Source organism: Mesocricetus auratus, unplaced genomic scaffold (assembly GCF_017639785.1).
Source record: "Mesocricetus auratus isolate SY011 unplaced genomic scaffold, BCM_Maur_2.0 Super-Scaffold_100676, whole genome shotgun sequence".
Classification (NCBI taxonomy): Eukaryota; Metazoa; Chordata; class Mammalia; order Rodentia; family Cricetidae; genus Mesocricetus; species Mesocricetus auratus.
The window spans coordinates 6,156,985-6,174,313 of record NW_024429266.1 but is presented as its reverse complement, the minus strand read 5'-3'; the positions used below and the strand labels follow the sequence as shown (position 1 = coordinate 6,174,313).

The 17,329-nt window shown below is 42.5% G+C and overlaps 1 protein-coding gene across 1 annotated transcript in view; it reads left to right on the top strand.

Annotated features, from left to right (window-relative positions):
* The window catches only part of Ush2a (usherin), a 644,634-nt gene that overhangs the window by 244,036 nt on the left and 383,269 nt on the right, over positions 1-17,329 (top strand). Inside the window, 9 exon segments of the mRNA XM_040738771.1 lie at positions 260-303; positions 305-375; positions 1,643-1,745; positions 2,992-3,065; positions 3,939-4,069; positions 8,333-8,606; positions 14,553-14,761; positions 14,868-14,931; positions 14,934-14,948. Coding sequence (XP_040594705.1) covers positions 260-303; positions 305-375; positions 1,643-1,745; positions 2,992-3,065; positions 3,939-4,069; positions 8,333-8,606; positions 14,553-14,761; positions 14,868-14,931; positions 14,934-14,948 — 985 coding nt within the window.

Below are 17,329 nucleotides of genomic sequence, written 5' to 3'. Positions count from 1 at the left end.
AATAGAAGTGCCAATGTCAGAGAGTCACAGTCTGGAGAGGTCTTTCCACTTGGTCACTGTGGTTTTCAGATGACACCAAATGATGCTCTTAGCAATCACTAGATGCCAACCTGTATGTCCATTTCCATGTGAAAGACTGGCTGCTTTGGGTTGGGATCATAATGCTGATATCTGTGGACTGTTTTATAAAAAATATATGGTGTCACTGGCATCTAAATGTGAGTATTCATTCATTTATTTGTTCATTCATTCCCTTAAGGGGTCACTAGTGGAAGTTACCACAACTGATGATCATGGTAAACAGACAGTGGCATGATATCATTGAGGCCAGGCATCAGGATTTTGGCCATATCTCTCTTGATGGACAGTATGCAGGTAAGAATTTGTGTTGTGTGTGTGTGTGTGTGTGTGTGTGTGTGTGTGTGTGTGTGTGTGTGTACACATCTGCACATGTGAATTTCACACTGATTTCTTCATTCGGTTTCACATTAGTCCCTGTGAAATCTGTCTCTTAGCTGCTCTTTGCTCTTCTGCTTGTAAACTCCGGCCATAAGCTTCTCATGCAGGTAGGTCTCCAGTAATGCAAGATGGGAGTGAAGTCACCAGGGTTCACCCTGCGTCTCATGGATTCTCTACACCTTGCAAGGGCCTTTCATTACTTTACTGATATTCCCCTTTCCTCCAGAAGGCAAGCAAGGGAAGCAGGTATCTACACACAGAGATGAGAAAAACCAAGGCCCAGAAATGTAATTAACCCCTCCCATTCCTGCAGTGGGAAGGCAGGACTCTCACCACATAGCCAGTGGTTGCGTTTGGGTGTGGTTCTCTCCCCAGCCGGCTCTATCTTCCATTTTCATCTATTGATGCAGGTTTTCATGCAGTTGTGAGGGTAAAAGTGGTTTCAATGGGCTCTTCCTATGTTCTGCTTGTGTTCTAGGTGCTCAGATAACAAAAGCCAACAGCGCTTTGTAGAGGTTATGGTCTAGATGAAGGCGGGGACAGAAGACAATAAAGTATAAAGTGGTAGAGAGCCATGAGGACTTAGAATCGGGACGGGCGGGTGTTAGCTGAGTTGATATGACTTTAAACTCAATGGAAACCTGAGAGAAATGGGAAAACCCAGACTACTTTACCCTCAGAGGATGCTGGGTACACTCTGTGACAGTCCCTAGCCCGGTCCCTAGAACCTCACAGCTAATGACATGGAGCCTTTGCCACAAAAGACTTATGTGTTGGGAGGAGTGTTAAATTTGACCCACAGCAACTGGGAAAGACTCTCTAATAACATATGGGCAGAGAAATGCGGGTCCAGGAACGGAACCATGGAAATGTCTAGAAGGAAATATGTTTTAGGGTCAAGAAGCACTGGACATCAGGCCCGGACCATGGGATCATTGGGCAGTAGGCCCTGGGGATATGAAAAACAGTGTATTTTACATGTTAATAACTGACCAGGAGGCTGGAGTGGGAGAGGAAGGGAGGGAGCTGCTGAGATGTGGGCTAACGGCAGTCGGCTTATCTGGCACCTGATAGACAAGGAGGTTACAGCCAGAGCGAGAGGACTGGGTGACGAAGATGTGTGATGAGCTTCACTCTGAAGAGTCTCCTGAGAGAGCTGGCATTCTCCTCTCCTCTCCCACAGGCTCCTCGGCTGCTCTGAATGGAAGCACCATGACGGGAGGCTACACCGGACTATTTGTGGGCGGGCTGCCACGAGGCTCACACCATGCTCCAAAAGAGATGCGGTGAGTTTCACAGCAAGCGAAAGTGTATATTGTCCCAGTTTTGTCTCTGTGGCCCAGCAGCACAACTTTAAGGAAGAAAGGGTTTCTTCAGGTTGCAATTCCACATTGTAGTCCCTGCAGGGAAGCCATGGTGGGAACTCGAAGCGGGTGGTCACATTCAGTTAAGAGCAGAGAGCGAATCCACGCCTGCTCTCTGCTCTGCTCACCTTCTCCACTCCCACAGCCAAGGACTCAAGCCTAGGGAATGGCAGCACCCATGGTGGGATAGCTCTTCCCACATCAGACATGACTATCTTAAATCAAACTTGCCCCTACACGTGGGCCCAAATGCCAGTCTGCTCTAGATAGTCACTCACTGAGACTCTCATTGGGTGATTCTAGACTGTATCAAGTTGGCAATTAAAACTAACCATCATAATATACTCAAAACTAAGTACAATCTATTTACAGTATGTAAAACTATGAATAGGTATTGTTTCATTTTCTAAAGACATCTTAATTTTTATACATTTCCTTTTTGAAAACACCTTCAGTAGTTCTATTTACCTTGTCAATACCCAGTTGTTGCTATTCAAAAGAGTCATTAGGCATTTGCCAAAATGACATATACTAATTAAGTGAGGTTCATATAATTGCAGGATATGTGTAAATATTTTTTCTAAGACTTAATTCATTGGAAATGACACATGAATGGAAAACTTGCTCTTTCAGAGGACCTGGATATTCAGCACCCATATGGCAGCTCATCAACTGGCACCTTCTTCTAGCTGCTGTAGCCATGGCACACATATGATATGAAGACATAGCTAGATAGATAGATAGAAAGATAGATAGGTAGCCTCTGTAGCCATGGTACACATATGATACAAAGACACAGCTGGATAGATAGATAGAAAGATAGATAGATAGACAGACAGACAGAATGATAGATATAATTGACAGATAATAGGTATAGATGATAGTACATTCAATCATACATGTGAAATGAATGGAGAAGACTTTTTAAAAGACATTAATAAAATAAGCTCCTATCATAATTAAGGTTTCTGTTGCTGTGATAAAATACAGTGACCAAAACCAACTTGGAAGGAAGGGGTTTATTTATGTCCTCATGCAGCTGTAGACCATCATTGAGAGAAGTCGGGACAGGAACTCAAGGCAGGAATGGAAGCAGAGGCCATGGTGGAGCACTGCTCACTGACTTGTTCCTCATGGCTCTTTCAACTGATTTTTGTATGAGCCCCAGGGAAATTTGGCCAGGGGTGGCACTATCCAAAGTGTGCTGGGTCCTTTTACATCAACTCTTACTCAAGAGAACAGGTTTGTCTCTGGGCCAATGTTATCAAGGCATTTTTCTCAAATGAGATTCCTCCTCTTAGATGACTCTAGCGAGTATCAAGTTCACACACACACACACACACACACACACACACACACACACACACCCTACTATTTCAGTATAAAATACCAAAATCACACTCTAAAATGAAACTGGTAGAAGTTATCACAAGTGGCAGATGTCAGCACGCAGGTTACTGTGAAAATTGTTGCCAGGGAGATTCCATTGCTAAGATAACTAACTCAACATCTCCATTTCCCTTATTGTGTAGTTGAGCCATTAAACTGTCATTAAAACTGGGCCTCAGCAGATCTCTGAGGGACAGCTGTCGACTAGGGCCGCTGCTACAGAGGCTGGAGAAAACTGCGAGGTAGCAGTAGCACCTGTCCCTTCCTTCCCACCTGCCTCTGGGCACCACGCCCACCCTCAGGGTGTGGCCCTGGGACGGAACAGTGTGACATGGAGTAAACACCCTCATCAGCCTCCCATGCCTGTCTTTCAGTTGACTGATTATAAAATGCTTAGACTGTGTGTAGAACAGATCAACAGAGATGTTGTTCATTTTCCACTAAAGATGGCAGCCCTAGCTTGTCTCAGCCCAAAGTCCAGTCACAGCTTCGTCAGGCTGCTCAGTATCATGCAGGATATGCACAAGCGTGGGATTGAGGAACTGATCTGTTTCTTCTCAAAGTGATAGGCGCTCATCTCAAGCCCCTCCCCTCCTGCTAGACAGCTGGAGGGATGTCATCTTGACACTCATCCACTGATTCTTCTGTGGGATTTTAAAACAAAGTTGGTACATTTCCCAGAAGCTGCAGTATGCTGATGTGTGCACATGCTCGCTTGTCTTAAAGGGTTCCTGGGCCTTCCATCACACACCCTTCATGCTGTAAAGGACTTTGAGATTTCCCTGAAGTTTCAAACCAACCAACTAAATGGATTGCTTCTTTTCATTCACAGCAAAGAGGGACTGAATTTTCTTGTTGTATGTTAATGAATTTAATTCAATTTATTTTAAAATATCGAGACCAACTTTGAAAGATATAAGCTGTGTGTTAGTATTAGACACAATTGAGTTTTTTAAATTCACTTTTATTTTCATTTTTCCCTCTCAAGTAGTCTTTATTTTTATAGGCCTGTGAAATATCTCATAGGGTTAAGATAATTTGTTAAACTGACAATTAGCACTGTAAATGCTGTGAATTGAACAAAACAGAACAGATGTTAAGAATTAAGGAAATCCAATTTAGTTTCTTGATACATGAAAAATACCTCTTCATTATGTTTTGATATAGTTTCAAAATGTACTTTACATATTTCATTCAATGTCTGATAAAACACAATATGATGAATGCTACTGAGCATACCATGCCATCTGAGGATTCAATTATCCTCTTTTTATGTCTTTTATTGTTTCCCCAACTCTAACCAGAATTATTCTATAATGATAATTTTGTGTTTCATATTGGTTTGCATTTTAAACTTAGATTAACATAAGTGAATGAGTGCTACAGATTTTGAGATTTATGAAAGTGGCATGTACCATACTCTAAGGAATTTGTGTTTATCCACAGTATTCTAAATCTTTCACATTTTCAACGGAGGTGCTCCATTTTCAGGACTGTGTAATATGCCTCTCATCAATGATACATCGGTTATTTCCATGGTTTTGCTATAGTGAATAAGACTGCTGTGAGCAGTTCCCCTGAGAGCAGTGAGAATGTGTAACGGTATTGCATTTATTTTTGTCATTCAGTCAGATGCTATACTCAAAATGGAGTGTAGCCCTGGAGAGATGGCACAGCCATTATAAATACTTTCTCCCCTTCACTGACCCATCCCACATCTATGTGTGGTCATGTCTCACCTCTTTCAGAAACATTTCTCCTGGTGTTTTCTGGGCGTTTTAAACTCAGTGTCATCTGTAGCATGGCCCCTCCTCGCAAGCCTGCCTCTTCACCTGCCATTCTGGTGGTGATAGCGTGAACCCTCTCCCATGGGTCAGTCACACTAAAAGGGTGAGAGGTATCATAGTCATTGCTTTTGTGTCACTTTGACCAGATACCTGACAGGATCCAAAGGAAATGGCTTATTTTGGCTCATAGATTCAGATATTTCTCTCTGTAGTTCTTGGCATTTTTGAGAAAATCATGGACCTTGGCTACATGAAGGACGAGGGGTGTGGGGTGGACAGAGACAAGACAGGGATTGGCCAGGGATACAGGTGCCCTTCAGTAACACAATCCCAACAACACACACCCTAACACGAGTCAGTGTACCACCATCTCATAATAATCTATCCTGATGTTTCAATTTATTTTTATTTACGTGCATGGGTGCTTTGCCTGCATGTATGTCTGTGCACTACATGTGTGCAGGTAACTAGAGTCAAGAAGAGGTAAAAAACCATTCCCCAGGAACTGGAGTAACTTGTGTTTATGAGCCACCATGTGGGAGCACTGAATCCTCTACAAGAGCAGCAGGTGCTCTTAACCACCAAGCCATCCCTCCAGCCCCTATGTTCAGACTCTTAACCCAGTGTGTTGAACCATGGATGATGTCAGAGCAGTCATGATCAGTCCTGGGAATGCCTTAACCTACACACACAGGGCTGTCTGCTGGTCTCCCTGGTAATCCAGCACAGTCAAATTAAAGATAACATGTCCTTGACTTTCCACTCACAGGTCTAAGCAGTCTACTGAATGATCTACCATGGGTATACTATTAAGAACATAGAAAGTTAAAGTAAAAGAATGAATAGCAAGCAGCAGAAAGAAAGAAAGAAAGAAAGAAAGAAAGAAAGAAAGACAGACAGACAGACAGATGAGTAATCTCATCAAACCTGGTGCTGGAAACCCCTGGCAGAGATCTCCTGGCAAAGTCCCAGTAAGGTTTTCAGCTAGAGTTCCAATAAGGCTTGATCAGAGTAGGATGTCCTTGGGCAAGACTTCGAGGTAAAGGGCAGTGAACAGTACCAAAGTAAAGTCATCATAGCTGGTGACAGCAGAGATCAGAGAGACCTAGCAGGGAAGCTGGGGCAGATGGTACTCAGACCACAGGGCAGAGACGGAGTGGGGAAGTTGAGGCAGTCTACTAGAGTTCTCAGTTAGGCTTTCTCTGTGTGGATAAGCTTCCCACACTCAACGTCTGGCTTCTCTTTCTTGCTGTAAGTACCTTCTGTTATGGGATGAGTAGCCTCTACTTGGGACTAGTTTGCCTTCGCTGTCGAAGGACATGGCAAATTCACTGTTGGCCTACTTTGGCCTTTTTTTCCTCCTTGTCGAAGAGTAGGGCAACCCAGCCTGTCCTCAGACAAGAGTTCTGATGACACTTTGAGACAAATATTTACATCAGAAATGGGTGGGACAACCCATTAATTTGAAATGGGATGTGGTAACCCCTGCTTCCGAGTCAGCTTCTGGCTATATTTAAGTACCACATGGCAGTTTACCAGTAAGTGTGCTTCACCGGCACTTGGTGTGTCTAGTACTTGAGCACCAGGCCTCATGAGTTGCTTTAGGAACTAAAGCTTAGAGACTCCCTGATCACCACTGTAGTTGTGCTTGTTGTAATGGCTTTCAATGTTTTACTGATCTCAATTTCTGATGGATGCTTCCTACGTCCAAGAAGATGAACTTGGTATAAAATAAGTCAGTACAAACCATAGCTTTTTGATGTCAGGTAAAGGAAAGGTGAACTTTTTCCAAGTTACTCCAAATCATCCAAGGTCTACCTCTACACCCTGAGCAATGCTCTCTGTGCCTCCCATTCCTGTGTCTCCTCTGTCTCACCTGATTCACAACCTTTCTTTAAACCTACTGGCCCCCATCCATCTACCCCCTGCTTGTAGAACTATCATGCATCTTGCATTGCTCTGAATCTTGTGTGTAAGCAGGTTGTCCACACATGTGTGAACGTGTGCTTATATGTGTGGGTGTGAACACGTATGTGGGTGTACTTGTGTGAGTGCACATGTGTTTGTGTACAAGTGGAACCCCAAGACTGATGCCAAATTTCTTTCTACAGTTACTCTCCACAGTATTTACTGAGGCAGGATCTCTTCCTGACCCCAGAGTTTGTTAATCCAGCCAGTCCAAATACCCAGTTTGCTCTCAGGAGCCTCTACCCTTTCCTCCCCAGTGTTGGACTGTGTGCTATGCTGGAAATACAGGAGGCCAAAATCCATCTGGCCATGGATCCCAAGTATGGTTCCTACCCTTGCTTGGCAAGTGTTTCATCCATAGATCCATCATCCCAGCTCCCATAAATTTTCCTTGATTCTTGGGAAGTGAGTGGATCATCTAACCCTGATGATGTGGTATCCCATCACTGTCTTGGCTGCAGGAGTGCCCCAGAATGGCCCTTTGCCATCAGTGTTCCCTAAAATGGTTGTTGTGCTAATTGAATGAATGGTATAGCCTGCTTGCTGGGGATACATCATAAAGATGCCTTTGTAGAAGGCATATTCTTCTCCCATCAAGATTTAATTTATTTTATTTAACATGCTGACCTCAAACTTCCAACAACTATGGCAGCTGATTTCACACCTAGAACAAAATTTTAAAAATGGTAGGTAAAGTAATGATCATGTAACATTTTTAGGGAAAACATGAATGCTTTGCTCACACACTGAAAATTTGGGTAAAATATACTGACACTAGAAAATGGTGCATTAATCTAAAAGAATATACACAGAGGCAATTATGCTAGAGAATCAGAATAAAACTGGAACACTGAATCAAAATATCTCTTACAGATTTGAAATTGAGTTCACTAACCATTTAAAACAAGCTTCATCAAGCTTGACATTTCATTTTCTTATTGTCTTGTCAAATTTTTCCCCCAAATTAAGTTGATACATGCAGTTGTATTTTCTCATCTTCTAAGAACTCAAAAATGGAGTCATAGTTCATAGTGCTCCGTTCTCCAGTTCGCCAGTCATTTGTAGTAGGATTTAATCTGTAAAACTACGTTAGGCAAAAGGCTGGTGCCTCCATAACCATACTGTGTAGTATAATCATTACTGGGTATGAATTTGTTTGGCTCAACATTCTTCATGGCAATTGTAAGCTTGCAAACTATTTCATTCCCCATCACTTCAACTCTCGTTAGGATAAAGCAGAGTGGTTTACCAGGTGCTTTGGGGAAATGTCTTGTTCTTCCTTAGGAAACTGACATTCTGCTCTCATCTAAGATGCCACTGTAGCCTTTTGATGTGGCTCTTGGCTTTTCTGGATATGAAACACAGATGGAGCTGAAGGGCAGACTACTGAGCTTCCGGTTGAAATCCAGTCTTCTCTTTACACAAGTGGATCTCTGGCTGGGACTGACCTATTGTGATGGAAGCTGGAATACCTTCCTAATCAAAAATGAAGGGTCCACGGTGTCTGTGGCTGTGAATGAACTCATGGAGCACACCTCACAGGCTGGAGCCCAGACTCTGCAGGTGAATTCACCAGTCTATGTGGACGGGATCCCACAGGAGCTGCAGGAATCCTACAGACATTTGACTCTGGAGCAAGGTAAGCTTCCCCCAGAGACACCCACCGTCAGACATGACCCTGCCCCACCAGGCTTTGGTTGTGCTGTAGGTTCAAATATAGCAGCAGACTTGTATTAAAATAATATCTGCTAACCCTCCCTTCCTTTTCTTGGAGCCTTTTAAGCTAAAAAAAGTCACTGGACATCTCTTCAAATAGAATTTTTAAAAAGATGTGCTTTGAAGATTTGCTTGTCTATTTTTATTATGTGTTTGTATCTTGCCTCAATGTATAGATGCACATCACATGATGTAGTGTTCTTAGAAGCCAGAAGGGAGCATCAGATGTCCTTGAACTGTAGTTAGAGTAGGCTGAAAGACATCACATGGGTGTTGGAAATTGAACCCTGGGCCTCTGAAAGAGCAGTCAGTGCTCTTAACCACTCAGGCAGCCCCAGACAATTTTCTGTGTTGTTTCTAAGAATATTCCATCATACTTATATTCAACATATATATTCCTACATATCTTCAGCAAACTGTCACACACATAAATCAATTTTATATGTATTACATACGTATTTTCTTTGAAAATATGCATGGTTTAGAAGTTTTGACTATTGATCATTATCTGCATGTGAAAGTAAAAAAATAGAAGTTTATACAGGTATGAATGAACAACTAGAAAAATACCGCAATGTCATATTTTTAAACCTCTGACATCAGAGCTCATTATATCCATCATTTTTCAGTAGGATTTTTAAGCAGAAAAAACCACATGAAACAGTGAGTCTGCTTGAATTTCGGATATATTTGTGCAAAATTAGGCAGTTTTGATTATCAGTAACCACCAGAAAAAGAAAAGGAGTTAAACACTCACCCCAGCATTTAAGTGACAAATGTTAGTATTTAACTAGAAAAATGTATTTTAAAAGGCAGTTGATCATGTTGGCACTGTAGAGGCTGAGGCAGAAGGAAGACAATGTTGGTGCCCTCTTGGGTTATGTGGCAAGGCCCCTGATTCTTTTGGTGCCCTCCTGGGTTACCTGGTGAGGCCTCTGTTTCTTTTCAACTGTGTTTGTTGTTGTTCCAACTCTGTGACTTAGGGAAAGCCAGAAACTTCCAGAATGTGACCAAGCATGTTCTCATATAGAGAGTGTTCTCTGTACATTTTTAAATTCATGCACCATGAATGGTTAAAATTTCCACAAAACAGACTTCGCCTATTTGGTAAGTACATAAAGATTTAAATGACTTTGAATAGAAAATATATGGAGCGCCTTACAGAGACTTTGGGCAAGAAGTTAATGAATAACCAGGGTCTAAGACAGTAATGACATTTCAAGGCACTTAAGATGTAGCAGCTGCTAAAAATATTACATTCATATAGGACCTTTTCTAGATTTCCAGGCTTTGTGGTATTAGGAAGAATCTGGCATGTCTTCTTGAGTGAGAATATTCCATCCTGTTTACACTTAGGTGGGCAGTGTTGGATAAAACAAACCACTTATCCAGGCTTAGGCTTTAGAAGTTTACCTAACCCCACTACAATTGATGACCTTGGAGATGTGAATGAATAGAGTGGCGAGCAGATACTGAAATTTAAAGCATCCACATAGACCCAAAGGGAACAATTTTACCTTGATAGCTACAAGTCTATGACAGGGATGGATATTTCATTTATACATAGACTATGCTTTTTGGCGTGAGATTTTTATCCATGTCACCAAGTTTGCAACACTGATAAATTAGTGAAGTATGTTGGACTATAGTAAGAAATTGAAATTAGTTTTCTTCATCACCATCAGTAGCAGCAGCAGTATCTTTCCAGGTACACTGGAATGGAACAGAATGGTGTTGAAAATCCAGGTTCTAAGACACTCCCAACCTGTGCTCTGAGATTCTGACTTGGGGGTTGCGGTGGTTCTTTCCTGCCAGCCTGGTCCCACAACAGCCTCAACCTCAAATAAACACAAGGACACTATATTAATTATAAAACTGTTTACCGGTAGCTAGGGCTTCTTATTGGCTAGCTCCCTAATTTATGTATTTCCACGTGGTCTTGGCTTACCAGAAAATGCCTAGACCTGTTACTCCTTTGGCAGCCTACATGAAGACTCTCTGTGATGGACATTTTCTGCCTACCTCTCCCAGAATTCTCTTCGTCTCCTAGTCCTGCCTATCTTCCTGCCTTATCTGCCAACAGTGTTTTATTTATCAACCAATAAGAGAAACATATGTATAGACTTCCCCCATCACTGGGATACTTTGAGACACACTGGTCTGTCTTACCTGAATATATACTTACTTGAGAGAATATTCACCACATAGAGGCACAGCCTACAGGCAGTCACGTGTAGTTAAATGGAGTCACATTTGCTTAATGTATCCCCTTTGATCCTCTCAATAACCTGACTCTTTTTCCCTCCATCCTTTTCCATGCTTCCTAATTAGACTCTCTTTCTCTTAGGATCTACTCTGTGGTTATATTCATGATATTTTTGTCTCTCTAGACATTAATGTAATTGTCCTTCTAGATATTCAGAAGTTAGGATGATGGGGAAGAGTATGAAGGGGGAGGGAATTCTGTTGTTTTGTACAAAGGCAGAAACAGTCTCCACTGTCAAAAACAATTCCTTTCTCGACTTTTTATTGTCACAATCATCCAAGATTTGAAGTGGCTTGGGGAGTGTTTGGTGGCACAGAGTTGAAATAATGGTTGAGTCATCCTTTCTGGCATGGAGGGGTGGCATCTGTTCCAATTGAAGGAAACACAGCACGGTCCTGCAGGAGAGCTCAGCAGCACCACCTGCAGGCTGGGGCCCCAGAGTCTTTTGCTTCAGCTGCTGATGCCTGTAAACCCCCTACATGCCTCTTCAGACTCCCTTCATGAGCCAATTGAAAGGCAGTTACCATATCTGTGGCCTTTCTGGGCTTTCAAAATCCATGCATTGAAGCGATTTCCATGTCATTAGATTTTTAACTTTTGGAAATTTTAGTTAAACACAATGAACTTGGAGCTTAAATACATAACCAGCTTTATTGGGTATGTATATGTGGGCACATGTATGTCCAGGTACACATTGTGTCTGCATGTGAACATGTATGCCTTTGCATATGGTGGCCAGATGTCAACTTTTGGTTTTGTTCCTTGGGTACTAAACACCTATCTATCTATTTGTTTATTCACTTATTTTGAGGGCAGGACTCTTTGCTTCCCTTGGTCTCTCTGGTTGTTTAGATTGGCCAGAAAACCCCAGGGATCAGATTTCTCCACCTCTCCAACACTGGGGTTACTAGCACTAACAAAAATATCAAGCAGTAAAAAAACTGTAATATAATATTTGTATTCAACCTTTAAGGAATGTATAAGTATATGGAATTCATTTTGATCATTTTCACCACAACTCCTGTCCTCCAGCACCTATGAAAGTCACTCTCCATTTTTCAGTTCCTTGAAAACTTTTATTTTAATAACTCACTAAGAGCAATTTGTGCAGCCTGTGAAGGCCCATTTACTGGAGGGCGGTCTAACAACCAGGTGCTATACCCATAAAGGAAATGGATTTCCCATCTATTGGTCACCAGTTGTCACTAGCTGCTCAGCTAGGGGTGGAGGCATGGGAGCCCTACTCCTTGTTGTGGAATGTGCACCAGCTTGATCTTGTGCAGGCCTTCTGTGGGCAGACATATGTGTGAGCGTTCATGCACACATCAGTCCTGTGCTGTCCTGTCCAGAAGATGTTGTCTTGCTACCATCCTCGCTGACCTCTTCCTCTTAGTCTTCCCACCCTTCCTCCCATGATGTCCCCTGAACCTTGGGTAAAGGGGGTGACATAAAGGTTCCATTTATGGCTGAGCCTTCCATGGCCATTGTTTTCTCTGTACTTTGGTCAGTTGTGAGTGTCTGCGTTAATCACTGCGCAAAGAAGCTGCCCTGATGAGGTGTAAGAGCCGGACTAATCTATGGGCAGAGTCATAAATTGAGAGGACAGTGATACTAAGTATTACTTCAGCAAAATAATAGTAGTAGGTTCACACATGGGGCCTGCGAGCTTCCCAGCCATGGCTTCTGGCCCAGACTTATAGTACCAGGCATACCTTTCCTCCTCAGGAGCAGGCCTTGAATCTAATAACAAAGCAATTGTTTGTTCCCATAACAATCACACCACTGTTGTAACCATCCAGCCTGTCTTGCACGGCCTGTCATTATCCTAGCTTGCAACATTCATAGCTTGGTGATGTTGAGGGTGGTTTTTCTCCTCTAGAGATGTACATACCACCTTTCAGTACTATGAAAGCTAGGCAACAGGGAGGAAGCTTTCCTAGTCAGCAGCTGCTCGATTGCTCCACGGACTGTATCAGCGTCTGTGGTATCTTCGGCAATAGGATCTTCCTGTCAAGTTCTGTGGATGGGCAGCATTTTAATTTTCTTTCTGAAGATAGAGTTCAGTTCCTCATATTCTCAAAGCAAGTGCCTAACTGTTCCAACCACCTCCCCCCACGCACACACATAGGCTTTGTGACCATTTTAGTGGCATTGTGAACCAACAGCAATGCATACACATCACCACCCCACCCACAAAACCCTGTATGACAACCAGAAGCCCCAGAATACCGTGGGACTCTTAGAGTGGCATAGACACATCATGAAAGCTGCCTTTCATTTGCTCTCATTTATGGGGAGGGAAAATTGGGTGCAGAGAAGCACCTCGTATGTGTCATCAGAAACGATGTCTGTTAATAATGGAATATTTTGGTTCTCAATTTTCCAGCAGATACGTTTTATACTGAGCCCCACTGCATCTGCTTCAGTCCAACCAACTTCTTTCTACCATGTGTTGAAGATAGACTAGCAGTATTGATTAGTCAGGCCTGAAGGAATTGAAATAATATGCAAAGGTGTTAAAAAGGAAGTAGGCTGTAGCTTAACATGATAAGAAAAATAATAAGATATCAGCTAAGCACTGAAGAGAACAATTTGGCCATTTTTAATGTTTAGGAAGACTAATCATGTATCTGGACCTTACAAATTTGAAAGTGTGTGGTACAGAAAGAAGGTGCGTGTTTGTCATCCTAATTTGGTGCCTATTTCTGGTACTAGTCATGTGAAACTTCATGGAACCGGCCCCTGTCTGTCAATACACGTTCAAAGAAACTGCCGTTCCTTGGCTGACCAGATGTCTGTTTATGTTTGTTCTCTAAAATACACATAGTGAAATCTAGAAATGCCTTTGCTCATGTTCTCTAACAGTGGCAGTCCGTGTTTCAAACTCAGCCTGTAGAACACACAATTCCCTGACGTTCATGGGGATAATGTGGCTGACACTGATGGATGGACTTTGCTCGTGTAAATGTGAACGCAGTGCACACTCAAGGTATATATTCAAGATGACAAGCCCAGAGAAAAATGGCAAAACAATGTCGTCTTGCCTTTCTCTGGTGGCTTAGCTGGAACCACATGCCACATGTATGTGAAATAATGATCACATGGTTCATGTCAGAAGCAATGTTCTCTTTGCTGCTGTCCTACATGAATTCCTCATAGTCTGTCTTGTTCCTAAATAATACAACTACATGGATTTTCTTTGGCTCTTACCACTGATTTATACCAGCAATTTTCCACTGTTAACTGAACGCATGGAAATTGCTTTCTATCTTTTGTGAATGTTTAAATTTTACTATTTGGCTCAAGGAATTTAGAGAATGTAGTCCTATATAGGCAGAAGAAATCCTGTTTAAGTGCCAAGGTAGGACTCGCAATTACCTATGTATATGCAGGTTTTCAAGGTGATTTCTATAAACATGTCTCTGCAACCACTAAGTTGGATGAAAAGCAAGAGCCGCAAAGATTTCTCAAACAAGACTTGAAAGTTTAATCATTGTCCCTAACTAAAGCCTCCCCCAAGAGGTAGAACTGCAGAGTACAAAAACAGTTGGTCATTAATGACCCAGGCCCTTCCTGTGACACGAATCCCTTTCTATTTGCTAGGGTTCCGTGGTTGCATGAAGGAAGTTGCATTTACACGGGGTGCTGTCGTTAACTTGGCATCTGTGTCCAGCCGTGCTGTCAGAGTCCATCAGGAGGGATGCCTATCAAGTGACAGTACTGTTAACTGTGGGGGGAATGACTCCATCCTGGTTTATTGGGGAAGCCAGCGGAGTGTTTACGGGAGCGGGCTCCAGCCCTTTGCAGGTAACGTGGAATGTCTCTAAACTAAATGCTGCGGGTTTGCCATTTGCTGACAGCCTACTGTGAGTCCGTGGGAAGCTGGTTTCAAGCTTTCCACATCTTACTTATCTCCAGGAATACCTGTATCAGGCCACAGACTCACATGATGGAGTTTCAGTGTCCAGTGATTGGAGTCGGGGACTACAGCAGGCACAGGTAACATCTGCTGATGTTCAAACGTAACTGTGCGCACATATGCATGTGCGTGTGCACATGAACACTGTGTCTTGAAGCAGCAGTTTTAGTTTGAAAATGGCTGTGGAAAAAACCAGTGTACCGCTGCATTTGAGTTTGTAACTGCTAGCTATGTGCTTGACACCACCTTTTTCTTTCCTCTTTAGATGCAGGGAAAAGAAAGTAAGGCATTTATGGATTTCATAGGAGGTGCTACCATTCTATTTCAGAGTGAAAAGCCTCCATCAGTTTTTTGTACCCCAAAAGGAAGAAGACAGATGTGAGGGTGCCATTAGATGGGAGGCACTTTCTAGAGTCCCACAGACAGTGCTTTCAAAATTCCTACTTGGTTAGAACCAGGTGCATGGTGAGCAATGACATTACAGGATGACTCTTAAGGGCAAGAAGTTTCCCATTAGTTTAATGTTTTTAACTCAGAAGAGGCACAATGAGAAGTTAGAGCAGATCTCAGACACCTGAGCAACAGGTGCTTTGTACTTGAAACTGTGATGGCACCGTCTTTCTTAGGGGAGCATGACTGGGAGCTATGGATCATGAAGAGTTTGGTAGATAATAATAGTCCACTGAACCAGCCAAATGCGTGTCAGGAAGTCTAGCACATTAATGGTGGGTGTTGTCTCTAAAGACAGTTTCTCCAGCCAGTACTAATTGGTCAAAAACATGTTTTACACCATGACATTATTTTATGTTTCTCAATAATGGGTTACTGTCCCAGGCACCCTTAAGGGGACCTTCATTTTAAGGACGTGAAATACTGAGATATATCACTAGCAATAACTCTCAAGGCTTGCTGCCTATAGAATTTCCAGGAAGGGAGAATCTTCCAAGATGACTTAAATAATTACCTACTTATAGACAAGACAATGATGTGAACACAACCTTAAACCCCTCTCAACCTCAGAGTGGATAGGAAGTTCAGAATCAAACAGTCATTGTTTCTACTTCCATTTCATAATACACCATGTTCTGAGAAAATATGCTACAAAAGCCTGCTTTTAGGCAGTTTAGTGGGTGTCTAGAAAGCTTACTTCCCACCCTTGACCCACTGTGGAGCTCCGAATGCACAGCCATGATCTGACCACCACATCCTATCATGAATTCACATTTGCAATCTGACCGCAACACCAAGCAGCTCCCAAGGGCTAGAGAATAATTGCACTATTTAATTATTCTTGAGTTGGTTTTGCTTCGTCCCTTATGAGAAGACCATCTGGTAGACAGTACCATCTTTGCCCTGCACTGCATTGCAGAACTAATAAAATCAGCTTCTTTCCACTCAGCTCTTTCCTGGCAGCTTGGTTGTGTGTTCTTTTCCTGTAGATGCCTGTAGTGTCTTAAGTGCACAGAGAATGCTGGTCTCTGTGCTTCCTCCCATCCTTAATGTTCACCTCGCTTCCCCTAAAGCTATCCTGTTGTATTGGTTTGAGCAGTAAAGTCAGGGAGGAGACTTTGATGTGGGAGACCCGGCTGTCTTCCGTCGTCCGTTGACGGGGCTCAGAAGCCCAGGAGCAGTTAGAGCGGGCTCCCATCCATCATCCTGCCACATAGTTCTTTGGGCTCTTTCTTTGTGTCCCCAGTGCAGTCAGCTGTGATGAAGTTGTTACTGATCAGAGCTGTGTAAATATCTAATAAATACTTAAAGGTTGTGGATTTTTGAAATCAGGGCTCAGCTTGCCAGGTCTTTCATAGTTCCTATTAGTGTTCTCATTTTGTTCCGAGATACACTGAAGAGAATGCCTCTAAAACTGATTTTGAAAACTGTCCAGGCACCAACTCCCTTATCCCTACAAATGCAATTAAAAGTGGGCCCTATATGTCATACCTGCTGGAGCTATGCTTTTCGAAAACCGTTTAAAAGGCAATTGGATTTGGAAAGTGGGGACAGTCATTCAAGTACCATACACAACTTGTGTGAATTTTTTTAGACTACATAGAAGGCCACATAAAAGTGTCAGCTCACTGTGTATAATAACAGCCTAATTACCTTGTTCCAAAGTAGCATGTGTTATATTGCTTCCCCTTGTTCTCTGCCTACCAAGCACCTCCTTCCTGATGAGTGTCGCTTAAACACATCAGATACACTCAATGTTTTTGGAAAACCTGGTCTCAACTTAAAAGAATGTTATATCGATGGAGTTTTGATGGTTTTGAAATATAGCTCAAGCTGAATGGCTCAAGATGTGCAGTCATATTAAATCAATGCTGAAAAGTTACAACTCTAATAAATTGTATTTATGCTAATGGTCGAGTCTGATTTACGGCTGCCATTAAAACTGAAGAATAGGAACAGTCATCTCCATAGACCGGCGCTTGCTCTCCCTTCTCCTTTATTCTTTTCCCAG